The sequence below is a fragment of the Lithobates pipiens genome, unplaced genomic scaffold, assembly GCF_037356315.1.
Source record: "Lithobates pipiens isolate NorthernLeopardFrog02 unplaced genomic scaffold, aLitPip1_a1.2 Scaffold_22, whole genome shotgun sequence".
In the NCBI taxonomy this organism is placed as follows: domain Eukaryota; kingdom Metazoa; phylum Chordata; class Amphibia; order Anura; family Ranidae; genus Lithobates; species Lithobates pipiens.
The window spans coordinates 344,791,245-344,805,264 of NW_027507784.1; the positions used below are offsets into that span (position 1 = coordinate 344,791,245).

At 50.2% G+C, this 14,020-nt stretch overlaps 1 protein-coding gene across 1 annotated transcript in view; it reads right to left on the minus strand.

Moving 5' to 3' along the window:
• The window catches only part of HSPBAP1 (HSPB1 associated protein 1), a 156,905-nt gene that overhangs the window by 66,798 nt on the left and 76,087 nt on the right, over nucleotides 1-14,020 (minus strand). Inside the window, exon 4 of the mRNA XM_077449727.1 lies at nucleotides 11,830-11,966. Coding sequence (XP_077305853.1) covers nucleotides 11,830-11,966 — 137 coding nt within the window. The remainder of the gene's footprint in view (nucleotides 1-11,829; nucleotides 11,967-14,020) is intronic.

A 14,020-nucleotide genomic window follows, 5' to 3' on the forward strand; every position in this document is an offset into this window, starting at 1 on the left:
TCCCTCCAGCTGAACCAATCAAAGACAGAGCTTCTTATCTTACACCCAAATCATAAGCCCGCAACCAAAACCTCCTGGTCTCCACCAACCGTCTTTGGGCAGACTATCTCCCCAAAGACCAAAGCGAAGAGTCTCGGGGTTATTTTAGACGCACAAATGTCAATGGATGCGCAAATAGGATCTGTAGTCAGTGGATCTCACCATCTGCTGCGCATGCTTCGCAGACTCCTCCCTTTTATCCCAAAGAATGACAAAGCAGTGGTAGTTGGAACAATCATTAATTCACGACTGGACTACGCAAACTCGCTTTACATAGGATTACCACAATATCAACTTGCGCGATAACAACTGATCCAAAACACGGCGGCAAGGCTGATAACAGGAAAAAAAACCCTGGGAATCCATCTCTCCTTCGCTGAGGAGCTTACATTGGCTAACCGTAAAAAATCGGATCACGTTCAAGACCCTTTGCCTCACCCACAAATGCGTACATAGAGAAGCTCCGCAATACCTAATGGAGAAAATACATCATTACACACCAAACCGCAGTCTTCGATCAGGCCAACAAAAACCTCCTCCTCGTGCCCAAAGCCCGGTATAAATCCAAGGGGGATCGGAGATTCGCTGTCCAAGGGCCTCGGCTATGGAATGCTCTACCAATCAACATCCGCCTGGAAGAAAATCACTTGGCTTTTAGGAAAAAACTCAAGACCTTCCTCTTCTAGCTGATGATCAAAGCTCGCCACAGCGCCTAGAGGCGATTCAGTTCGCATTGTGCGCTATACAAGTATTTCATTCATTCATATATAGCTTATTTTTGAGTGGAGATGGATTTAATAAATTCTATCACCTCAGCTCCTTTACCGGTTTCAATGTCTGTTTGCTTGTTGGGTTTGGAAGATGCCATTACCCCTACAGTGACTGAGCGAATATTTACAAATACAACATTAGTCTATGCAAGAAAATCCATTGCTTTACATTGGAAGAAACCCTGTCCTCCTACGCTTTTATATTGGAAACAATGTATAAATAATAATCTTCCATTGTATAGAGACACCTACAGGAATAGGTGTTTCTCTAGTAAGTATGGTAAAGTTTGGGCAAAGTGGTTGGAAAAATCATACATGGCATCTAATATACAGTGGGGCAAAAAAGTATTTAGTCAGCCACCAATTGGGCAAGTTCTCCCACTTAAAAAGACGAGAGAGGCCTGTAATTGTCATCATAGGTGTCACCTCAACTATGAGAGACAAAATGCGGAAACAAAGCCAGACAATCACATTGATTTGGAAAAAATGTATTTGCAAATTATGGTGGAAAATAAGTATTTGGTGAATATGAAAAATTCATCTCAATACTTTGTTATATATCCTTTGTTGGCGATGACAGAGGTCAAACGTTTTCTGGAAGTCTTCACAAGGTTGTCACACACTGTTGCTGGTACGTTGGCCTCCATGTCCTCCATGCAGATCTCCTCTAGAGCAGTGATGTTTTGGGGCTGTCGCTGGGCAACACGGACTTTCAACTCCCTCCAAAGGTTTTCTATGGGGTTGAGATCTGGAGACTGGCGAGGCCACTCCAGGACCTGGAAATGTTTCTTTTTTTTTTTTTTTACCAATATAATCTTTATTCGACTCCAAACAGGGAGAAACGGTCCCCAGAAAAGAGAAATCAACATACAATGACAAAGTACAAAACAATCCAGAGAGCCAAAATTCAGTACAATTAAAAAGTGCAATTATCAGACTGTCGTACACCAGTCATATCCTGGTGAGATCTAGCGAGAATGCCGTGCCAGGGTTCGGGATCATATGAACCCCATATCCCCCCCGGCACCAGCCATCCCCATATACAAGAAGGGGGCCGTTTGTCCCACTTTTCCACATTTTCAAAAAAGAACAAGTAACAGAAGGGAGGAGGGGGGGAGAGAGAGAGAAAGAGAGGAAGAAAAAAAAAAAGGGTCATGATGGCAGCCACTGCCCTAAGGGCCCCATTAGGCCAATCCTGGGCACTAAGATGAAAGCAGGCGGCATCCCTCCAGCGAGAATATGAAGACATTCCAACCGTCCCAAGTTTGTTTAAAGGTCTCCTGTTTATTTTGTCCTCCATCTTTTTAATTTCTTCTACTTTCCTGACCCAATGAACGATGGAGGGAGGGGAACTTTGTTTCCAGTAGAGTGGGATACAGGACTTCGCAGCGTTTATCAGGTGCCTTAGAATGGATTTTCTATATTTTTTAATGGGGATCCGTGAGAGATGTAGAAGAAAAAAAAAAATGCCGCCTCTTCCGGAATTGGAATTTCCGTAACTTTCTGTGTTATGCGTCTGACCTCTCTCCAGAAGTCGATGAAACTGGGACAGGACCAGAATATATGAAGCAACGTACCTGCTTCTTACGAAGCCACTCCTTCGTTGCCCGGGGCGGTGTGTTTGGGATCATCGTCATGCTGAAAGACCCAGCCACGTTTCATCTTCAATGGCCTTACTGATGGGAGGAGGTTTGCACTCAAAATCTCACGATACATGGCCACATTCATTCTTTCACGTACACGGATCAGTCGTCCTGTCCCCTATGCAGAGAAACAGCCCCAAAGCATGATGTTGCCATCCCCATGCTTCACAGTAGGTATGGTGTTCTTTGTTTGCAACTCAGCATTCTCTCTCCTCCAAACACGACGAGTTGTGTTTCTACCAAACAGTTCTACTTTGGTTTCATCTGACCCTATGACATTCTCCCAATCCTCTTCTGGATCATCCAAATGCTCTCTAGCAAACCTCAGACGGGCCCCCGGACATGTACTGGCTTAAACAGGGGGACACGTCTGGCACTGCAGGATCCGAGTCCCTGGCGGTGTAGTGTGTTACTGATAGTAGCCTTTGTTACGTTGGTCCCAGCTCTCTGCAGGTCATTCACTAGGTCCCCCCGTGTGGTTCTGGGATTTTTGCTCACCGTTCTTGTGATCATTTTGACCCCACGGGGTGAGATCTTGCGTGGAGCCCCATATCGAGGGAGATTATCAGTGGTCTTGTATGTCTTCCATTTTCTAATTATTACTCCCACAGTTGATTTCTTCACACCAAGCTGCTTGCCTATTGCAGATTCAGTCTTCCCAGCCTGGGGCAGGTCTACAATTTTGTTTCTGGTGTCCTTCGACAATTGGTGGCTGACTAAATACTTTTTTGCCCCACTGTAGATGGGGGGTAATAAATCATAGTCTGGGTGTTCCCTATAGGGGATACCTGGGGCTATTGGTCATGGAAGGGGTGAGGCTGGACATATGAATGGATACACGGGATGGCCTACATAAAATATCCTCTTCGGTAATTACTATATTCCTTTCTTGTTTTGTTTCTTTTTGATATGCAATGTGATGGGATCTTGATATTCTACTAATATAATTTAGGTTCAAATGTCTATGATGTGTTGTCGTGTTTTGTTTGTTTAAGAAATTACCATATTTATCGGCGTATAACACGCACATTAATTTTAAGAGGGAAGTCTCTGGGAAAAAAAAGTTTTTTTTAAATAAGGAACTTTGAAGCAAAATAAGGGTCAGTGCCCATCTGCAGCCTCACTATTGCCATCAATGCAGCCTCACAAGTGGCATCAATGCAGCAGCCTCACCAGTGTCTTCAATGCAGCAGCCTCACTAGTGCCTTCAATGCAGCAGCCTCACCAGTGCCATCAATGCAGCAGCCTCACCATTGCCTTCAATGCAGCAGCCTCACCATTTCCTTCAATGCAGCAGCCTCACCAGTGCCTTCAATGCAGCAGCCTCACCAGTGCCTTCAATGCAGCAGCCTCACCAGTGCCTTCAATGCAGCAGCCTCACCATTGCCTTCAACGCAGCCTCACAAGTGGCATCAATGCAGCAGCCTCACCAGTGTCTTCAATGCAGCAGCCTCACTAGTGCCTTCAATGCAGCAGCCTCACCAGTGCCATCAATGCAGCAGCCTCACCATTGCCTTCAATGCAGCAGCCTCACCATTGCCTTCAATGCAGCAGCCTCACCAGTGCCTTCAATGCAGCAGCCTCACCTCTGCCTTCAATGCAGCAGCCTCACCATGCCTTCAATGCAGCAGCCTCACCTCTGCCTTCAATGAAGCAGCCTCACCAGTGCCTTCAATGCAGCAGCCTCACCAGTGCCTTCAATGCAGCAGCCTCACCAGTGCCTTCAATGCAGCAGCCTCACCAGTGCCTTCAATGCAGCAGCCTCACTAGTGCCTTCAATGCAGCAGCCTCACCATTGCCTTCAATGCAGCAGCCTCACCAGTGCCTTCAATGCAGCAGCCTCACCAGTGCCTTCAATGCAGCAGCCTCACCTCTGCCTTCAATGCAGCAGCCTCACCAGTGCCTTCAATGCAGCAGCCTCACCAGTGCCTTCAATGCAGCAGCCTCACCAGTGCCATCAGTGCAGCAGCCTCACCTCTGCCATCAGTGCAGCCTGCTCATCTGCAGCCTAGAGGAGACATGGAGGGGGGGGGGGACAAGCGCTGACAGATTACATACAGTGAGAATCTCCTACGATGGACAGAACAGTGGTCCAATGGCGGCCCAGGAGACAGGACTTCCTATTACAAAAGCCGCCAAGTAAACAGGAGATTCTCACGGTATGTAATCTGACGGCGCTCGCCCCGCCCCCCCCCTCTGTCCCCTCAGAGGCAGCTAAAATGTAAGTATCGGCGTATAACATGCTATTTGTCCCCGATTTTCAGGGTGAAAGGGTGCGTGTTATACGCCAATAAATCCAGTAAATAAAAAGATTTATAAAAAATAATAATGATTAGTAGTCAGTGTCCTCGCTGGGTGGGCAGTGGGGGGTGGGGAGGTGTGCCGTGTCTCTGGAGCCTGGTACAAACTCTGCCGATTACAAAACCCGGGTCTGCACAGGATGTATGGGAAGGCCTCTGAACGCGCAGCGTAAATATAAAACAATTTAATGACAAGTCCTCTGGAGAGCAGGGAACACGTATCAGAGTTCCAGCTAATAAGCCTTAACATTTTCCCCCGGACACAATCCTGCAAGTTTCTATTACAGACATTTAAGTCGCTCTTGTTTAATCAATTATTTTCCCATTAGTATTCCGACGCTGAATGTTGTGTGGAGGGAGAGCGGCGTGTGGCCTTTTTTGCATCAATAAAGCAGAGAAAAAAAAAATAAATGATAATAGATGGGATAAGTGTTGCAAGCAGGGTAGCACCCCCTCCCCCATCTCAGAGATGGGGGGGGAGATCGATATACAAGGAAGATTTAATCTGTACAATCTTCCATCGAAGGGGGGCCGAGACCCGGAAACTTCACACAGAACTCAAAAACAACATTCGATACGAAACATCTCAACCAAAACCGATTGACTTTTCTGCGTTTTCCTTTTCCTAAGAGCAGCTCAGGAGGGGGGAATGTTTTGCAAAAGTTTTGGGTCTCCATCAGGAAATGAAACGCACTCGGACAGCTTCTAATAATCGTCAGGTCCATACCGGGCCCTTGGGTCTAGTATGGATTCGGGGGGGGGGGGGACCCCCCCACGCCATATTTTTTTTTTTAAATGCCGTGGGGTCCCCCCCAAAATCCATACCAGACGCTTATCCAAGCATGCAGCCTGGCAAGTCAGGAAAGGGGGGGGGGTGGCAAGCGAGCCCCCCCTCCTGAACCATACAAGACCGCATGCCCTCAACATGTTGATGAGGACAAGGGCCTCTTCCCAACAACCCTTGCCCTATGGTTGTTGGGGTCTGCGGGTGGGGGACTTATCAGAATCTGGAAGCCCCCTTTATCGTGCCCCCCCCCCCCCATGTGAATGGGTATCGGGTACATTGTACCCCTACCCATTCACCAAAAAAAAAAAAAATTGTGTAGTGTAACAAAACACAATAGACAGTTTTTGGCAAGTCCTTTATTAAAAATGTCTTTTTCCGCCTCTGGGCTTCTCCCGCTTCTCCCTCCCGTCTTCTCCCTCTCCCTCCCGTCTTCTCCCTCTCCCCCCCGTCTTCTCCTTTTTACCTCCCGTCTTCTCCTTTTCCCTCCCGTCTTCTCATTCTACCTGCCGTCTTCTCCTTCTCCCCCCCCCCTCCCGTCTTCTCCCTCCCATCTTCTCCTTCTCTCTCCTGTCCTGTCTTCTCCCTCCTGTCCTGTCTTCTCCCTCTCCCTCCCGTCTTCTCCCCCTCCCTCCCGTCTTCTCCTTCTTCCCCCCCTGTCTTCTCCACCCTGCCGTCTTCTCCTCCTCCCCCCGTCTTCTCCTTCTCCCCACCAGTCTTCTCCTTCTTCCCACCCGTCTTCTCCTTCTTCCCACCCGTCTTCTCCTTCTTCCCTCCCGTCTTCTCCTTCTTCCCTCCCGTCTTCTCCTTCTTCCCTCCCGTCTTCTCCTTCTTCCCTCCCGTCTTCTCCTTCTTCCCTCCCGTCTTCCCCTTCCCCCCCCCCTATCTTCTCCTTTTCCCTCCCGTCTTCTCATTCTACCTGCCGTCTTCTCCTTCTCCCCCCCCCCCCGTCTTCTCCCTCCCATCTTCTCCTTCTCTCTCCTGTCCTGTCTTCTCCCTCCTGTCCTGTCTTCTCCCTCTCCCTCCCGTCTTCTCCCCCTCCCTCCCGTCTTCTCCTTCTTCCCCCCCTGTCTTCTCCACCCTGCCGTCTTCTCCTCCTCCCCCCGTCTTCTCCTTCTCCCCACCCGTCTTCTCCTTCTTCCCACCCGTCTTCTCCTTCTTCCCACCCGTCTTCTCCTTCTTCCCTCCCGTCTTCTCCTTCTTCCCTCCCGTCTTCTCCTTCTTCCCTCCCGTCTTCCCCTTCCCCCCCCCCTATCTTCTCCTTTTCCCTCCCGTCTTCTCATTCTACCTGCCGTCTTCTCCTTCTCCCCCCTCCCGTCTTCTCCCTCCCATCTTCGACTTCTCTCTCCTGTCCTGTCTTCTCCCTCCTGTCCTGTCTTTTCCCTCTCCCTCCCGTCTTCTCCCTCTCCCTCCCTTCTTCTCCTTCTTCCCCCCTGTCTTCTTCACCCTGCCGTCTTCTCCTTCTCCCTCCCGTCTTCTCCCTCTCCCTCCCTTCTTCTCCTTCTTCCCCCCTGTCTTCTTCACCCTGCCGTCTTCTCCTTCTCCCCCCCCTCCCGTCTTCTCCCTCCCATCTTCTCCTTCTCTCTCCCGTCCTGTCTTCTCCCTCCTGTCCTGTCTTCTCCCTCTCCCTCCCGTCTTCTCCCCCTCCCTCCCGTCTTCTCCTTCTTCCCCCCCTGTCTTCTCCACCCTGCCGTCTTCTCCTTCTCCCCCCCTCCCGTCTTCTCCCTCCCATCTTCGACTTCTCTCTCCTGTCCTGTCTTCTCCCTCCTGTCCTGTCTTTTCCCTCTCCCTCCCGTCTTCTCCCTCCCTTCTTCTCCTTCTTCCCCCCTGTCTTCTTCACCCTGCCGTCTTCTCCTTCTCCCTCCCGTCTTCTCCCTCTCCCTCCCTTCTTCTCCTTCTTCCCCCCTGTCTTCTTCACCCTGCCGTCTTCTCCTTCTTCCCCCCCTGTCTTCTTCTCCCCCCCTCCCGTCTTCTCCCTCCCATCTTCTCCTTCTCTCTCCTGTCCTGTCTTCTCCCTCCTGTCCTGTCTTCTCCCTCTCCCTCCCGTCTTCTCCTTCTTCCCCCCTGTCTTCTTCACCCTGCCGTCTTCTCCTTCTCCCCCCGTCTTCTCCTTCTCCCCCCCCCGTCTTCTCCTTCTCTCCCCCCCGTCTTCTCCTTTCCCCCCCGTCTTCCCCTTCTTCTCCCCCGTCTTCTCCTTCTTCTTCCCCCCGTCTTCTCCTTCTTCCCTCCCCGTCTTCTCCTTCTCCCTCCCCTCTTCTCTTCCCCCCCCGTCTTCTCCTTTTTCCCTCCCGTCTTCTCCTTTTCCCTCCCGTCTTCTCATTCTACCTGCCGTCTTCTTCTTCTCCCCCCCTCCCGTCTTCTCCCTCCCATCTTCTCCTTCGCTCTCCTGTCCTGTCTTCTCCCTCCTGTCCTGTCTTCTCCCTCTCCCTCCCGTCTTCTCCTTCTTCCCCCCTGTCTTCTTCACCCTGCCATCTTCTCCTTCTCCCCCCGGCTTCTCCTTCTCCCCCCCCGTCTTCTCCTTCTCCCCCCCCCGTCTTCTCCTTCTCCCCCCCCCCGTCTTCTCCTTCTCCCCCCCCCGTCTTCTCCTTCTCTCCCCCCCATCTTCTCCTTCTCTCCCCCCCCCCCCCCGTCTTCTCCTTCTCCCCCCGTCTTCCCCTTCTCCCCCCCGTCTTCCCCTTCTCCCCCCCGTCTTCCCCTTCTCCCCCCCGTCTTCCCCTTCTTCTCCCCCGTCTTCTCCTTCTTCTTCCCCCCGTCTTCTCCTTCTGCCCCCCATCTTTTCCTTCTCCCCCCCCCATCTCCTCCTTCTCCCCCCCATCTTCTCCCTCCCCCTCCCGTCTTCTCCCTCCCGTTTTCTCCTTCTCCCTCCTGTCTTCTCCCTCCTGTCCTATCTTCTCCCTCTCCCTCCTGTCTTCTCCCTCTCCCTCTTGTCCTGTCTTCTTCCTCCTCTTTCTCCCTCTCCCTCCCGTCTTCTCCTTCTCCCTCCTGTTCTGTCTTCTCCTTCCTGTCCTGTCTTCTCCATGTCCTGTCTTCTCCCCCTCCCGTCTTCTCCCCCTCCCGTCTTCTCCTCCTTCCTACCGTCTTCTCCTCCTTCCTCCAGTCTTCTCCCGATTCTTCTTCTTCTTCCTCCTCTTGCTTTGGGGTGGGGGGGGTGCCAAAGCACCGACCCCCCCCCATGTTGAGGGCATGCGCTCTGGTGTGGTTCAGGAAAGGGGGGGGGGGCGCGCTCACTCGTTCCCTCCCTTTCCTGACCAGCCGGGCTGCATGCTGGAATAAGGGTCTGGAATGGATTTTGGGCAGGACCCCCCGCCATTTTTAAGAATCCATACTAGACCCAAGGGCTTGGTATGGACCTGCGGGGGGGGGCCACGCTGTTTTTTTTCTCACAGTTTTTTTATCTTGCAATTCTTTTCTTTACATTCAGCTGTCAGCGGGGACTTCTCGTTTGTTATTGCTGACAGCTGATGACTCATCGGTTGTTAAGGACGCGGCGGCTGGCTTCCCGACCCCCTTCTTAGCAACCAGCTATATACAGCATAAAAAAAATGCAAAATGCAGTAAAAATGCGTTTCCAAAAGCGCGGCAAGCACCGCAAAGACGCTCAAAAGCAACACGCATAGATGTGATTTGAGCCTGAGGGTGGATTTATCCTTGAAGTCCTGTAAGTGGTGAGGTGGGGCCTCCATGGATCAGACTTGTTTTTCCAGCGCATCCCCACAGATGCTCAATTGAATTAAAATCTGGGAGAATTTGGAGGCCAAGTCCACACCTCAAACTCCATTCTTGATCCATCTTTGCAGTATGGCAGGGTGTATTATCCTGTAGAAAGAGGCCACTTGCTTTCCTCCCATCTTTCCCCCAGGTAAGTGACGTACCCGGCCATCCACATGATGTAAAATAAAATGTAATTCATTAGACCAGGCCACCCTTTTCCCATTGCTCCGTGGTCCAGTTCTGAGGCTCACGTGCCCTTTGTAGGTGCTTTTGGTTGTGGACACAGGTCAGCATGGTCACCCTGACCGGTCTGAGGCTACACAGCCCCCCCATACAACTTTCAATCAAAATCCGCATTCCCTTTAACAGCAATTTGAGCTGCGGTAGTTCTTCTATTGGATCAAACTACATGGGCCACCAGTATGTGCAGAGGGAGGAATGCCCAAAACACAAACAGTCTGCATTCCAAGCATTCATCCCTGGGTGTGTACTGCCCCCGGCACAGGTACCGCTCGGTGCACTACTACCCAGTCCCATCCAGCCACAGCAGCTGTCAGCCTCTTGTAGAGTTTGGCACACTCTAAAAACCCTAAACAACCATAACCCAACAGCTGAAGAATGCTTGTAACCCAAAGCACTCGTATATCAAAGTGAGTTTCCCCATAGAAGTCAATGGAAACTCAGATAATTTGTTCCACAGCGACTTCTATTGTAGGCGAACCATGTGTGGCCAGAGGTGCAGGGGGGGGGGGGGGATGGTGGTGCCGGTCACACTCGTAAACATTCAGAGAGACTTGGAAACTGAGTGTTGCCGTGTGCATCAGAGTGGTTCCGAGTGTCACCGGCGCCCCCCCCGCACCTCTGGCCAAATGTGGTACTGCAGACCGCACGGGCTTCAATCCTGTTTTGTGGGACAACGCTCGCAAACCGAGTCAGGATTTATAATAAAAATAATAGCTTGTATTGCGAAACGCTCGTTAACCGCGTTACTCGCAATCCGAGGTATTACTGTACTGCGATTTTGTACTTGCCAAATATGCTGCAGAAATCTCCCTCCACTGAGTCTGGCTGCAACCATTTTAACTGTGGGCAGCTGAAGCTGCTGCCTGTTTACTTCCTGGATTTACACAGAGGCACACCTCCAGCTCTGCAGCTCTCATTGGCCCTCTTATGACTCATCTCCACTCCCTTCCTGGCAAACTAACGGGAGTGAGAGAGAGAGAGAGAGAGAGAGAGAGAGAGAGAGAGAGAGAAAGGTGTGCATGATGTCATAAGCCTAGACTAATGACCAGACAAGAAACAGGAAGTGGGCTGTATAAGGGTTTTACTGGCAGAAAAAAAATGTTTTACTATCCAAAGTTAAAACAACAACAAGGGCAGAAGATTTAATAGATGGAAAGATGAAAAAATGACAAAGGTCCACTTTAAGGAATCTTATCCGGATTCAATTACAAACTCTACAGTTAAGCCTTGAAGTAGGGGAGGGATATTCCCGAAACCCGTTGGGGAGAGCTATTCCCAAAAAACCCGTTGGGGAGGGCTATTCCCGAAACCCATTGGGGAGAGCTATTCCCGAAACCCGTTGGGGAGAGCTATTCCCGAAACCCGTTGGGGAGAGCTATTCCCGAAACCCGTTGGGGAGAGCTATTCCCGAAACCCGTTGGGGAGAGCTATTCCCGAAACCCGTTGGGGAGAGCTATTCCCGAAACCCGTTGGGGAGAGCTATTCCCGAAACCCGTTGGGGAGAGAGGGCTATTCCCGAAACCCGTTGGGGAGGGCTATTCCCGAAACCCGTTGGGGAGAGCTATTCCCGAAACCCGTTGGGGAGAGCTATTCCTGAAACCCGTTGGGGAGGGCTATTCCCGAAACACATTGGGGAGGGCTATTCCCAAAACCCATTGGCTGTATTTTATTCAATGAATGTTTTATATAAATATTTCATAGCAATGTTTCAATAAGGCCGTGTACACACGCGGGGACTGTTCGCTCAACTTTGTCCGTCAAACAGTTTCAGCGAACAGTCCGCTCAAAATTAGCATGGACGGACTTGCCCACACACGACGAACGAACAGTTTGCTGAAACCGTGCGCGATGACGTGAACGGCACGTACAACGGGACTAGAAAACGATGTCCTATACACTGCAATGCAAACTTCGGCGTGTAAATCCTTTCTGAGCATGCGCGGAACTTAGTTTGACGAACAAGCCTACACACGAGGGGACTGTTCGCTGAAACAAAGTTTCAGCGGACAGTTTTTCGGAATTTCCGAAAAACTTTGTTCAGCAGACTGTTCGCTGAAACTGTCCGCTGAAGCCCACACACGGGCAGACTGTCCGCCGAAACACTGTTCAGCGGACAAAGTTGGGCGAACAGTCCCCGCGTGTGTACGCGGCCTTAGAGTTTCATATCAGTATCAAGCTCTCTGACCAATTATAGCAAGCACTGCCAATATTATACCATAGACTTGGTATGGGAATGGTATAGACTTGGTATGGTAATGTGACCCCTGCCCGGAGTAAACTAAAGCCCGTTGTCACCAGCCCTTGGTCTGGTACCCGAAAATTACCATTGTTCATATTACCTTCCCTCCACCTGTAGCACCAGATTGCAGCCATAGGAGTCGATGTGACATGGAGTATTGGCTCCGCGGCTCCCAACCCATAGAGTGCTCTCCCGACCTCCTCTTCCGGGGAATCCAAAATCTTCCCAAAGCACATCCTGCAATAAAAGGTAAACCAAACTGATCTGAATGCTGAACTCCGGGTACAAAAACTTGCAACAATGTTACAATCAAATATTTTGTTCAATAATAAACCAATCCACATTAATACTGAAATGTCCAGCATTGGAGGATTCCAAGTTCTACGCGTTTCGTAGTCCCCTTCCTCAGAAGATGTGGAGGTTGAAGACTATTTCGTATGTGCTTGCTCTTCATCCAAATTGGATAAGAACAGATCCTCCAATGAGAGGGGGATGTGCCAGTACGTCATTGGAGGACCGTCATGGAAGCAACTCAAGTTCACTCAAAGAGGCCAATGTGAGCATCAATGGGATATAACAACCAACCATGAGGCTCCAATAATGTGCTAGATTCACACCAGGGCCCAATCAAGGGTTTAGTGGCCCAACCTGTAGTTTGTACATTGCACACGCCCACATAGTCCAGAGGGCAGACTCGATTGAAAAAGCTCATGGCGTGCAAAACACACCCAAAAAACTTCCACCCGGTGCATAAAAAAAGTGCACACACATAAAGAGTGAACACTAAAAAGTGCAGACGGGTGTCTGATGTCCTCCATAAAGAAGGACCATACCCTGATCCCCCGGGGCGTTAGGCTCCAGACAGGGACTGAGGTACCAGACTCAACAGTGGTCTTCCAGCCGGAGCCGGAAGACCTCCTTTCCCCGGGAGGACTGCCGAAACAGAACCTCCTAGGTACTTGGTACTATGGGGGCTTCCCCGAAGGTAGGCCCCCCCAATGGAGGTTGGACCAAGCCAGAAGGCCTATGTTTGCCCTCCCAAAGACGTTCAGGATTGGTCCGAGGACCGACACCCTACTAATCACACGTGCAGTGACAAACGTGACAAACGCACACAAATAAAATAAATAAAAGTGAGGAAAGGGATAGTGAAGAGGAGAGTGAAAAGGTGGCCACTGTGCAATACAATGGCCAGGCCGTCCAGCGGGCAGACACAACAGGAAATCGCGTTCACTGAAAAAACACCCAATCGTAGTTGTCACCGAAACAGGTGTCCCCACTGGAAAACAAATCCTCTAGTCCTGTTGCGGTGACAACTGAACCACCTTGAATTTCCCATCTCTGTCTCCGGGGGAAAGAGGGCGACTTTAGATACACTTTAAATCTGATTTTCTTCAGTGATTTCAGGAGGAAGACTTCAGCCCCGTGACCAAAATGTAAAAATATCCATCAACCCGTTCCGATCTTTGCTCTATGAGTCATCGTAACAATCTAATAAACTGTAGATAATACATGTTCCACATAAAAAAAGACATTTCATGGTTATAATACACCGGGAAATTGATAATAAGATCCTCGCTTCGTTAAACACACCCTCAAAAAAAACGTCATCATTGTACGTAGGACGTGTGTAGCATGTCCAGTCTCTCTGGCCTGCTGCTGGGCAGACTATCAGAATACGGTCTCTCCGTCCAGAACGCAGGGGTGTTTACACGCTGCTCCTTCATCAACTGTATGTCCGGGTGTTGACCTGGGCATTGCGGACAGACACACGTCCTTAGTGTGTCCAGGCACCTGCTGTGCCCTGGCAGCACAATAGTCTCCTTGGTAGGGAGCAGCCCTGACACCTACTCAGCTCCCATACTATAAAGCTTGTGCAGACCCACACACACACACACAGCAGGTGCTGGTCACCAGTAAAACGTGGACCCAATGTTGGAGGCTTCATCCCAACCAGTACTTTTACAAAGCCTCTGAGCTCCAGGACTCATTCCAAAATTTAGTAGCAATCCTGGAGAAGACGGAAAGGCCTGGAGTCCCTCAGCCTGCCTGGGTGAGAACCTTGGCCACATCAAACCTTCTCTACACCATAATGCAGGCCATGCATGGTCGAATTTCGAAACAAATTTTCTTTTCAAAATCAGAAAAAAAAAATTTGTGATCGGATGGCGCCACCATTGATTTTTCGAAAATTCGGCTGACCAAACCTTCAATTTCACCTCATGTTGCTACAGAAAAGAATTTTCGTGGCCGGGAATCTTCTTTTCTCTCCGTAAATTTTCTTTTCTTAT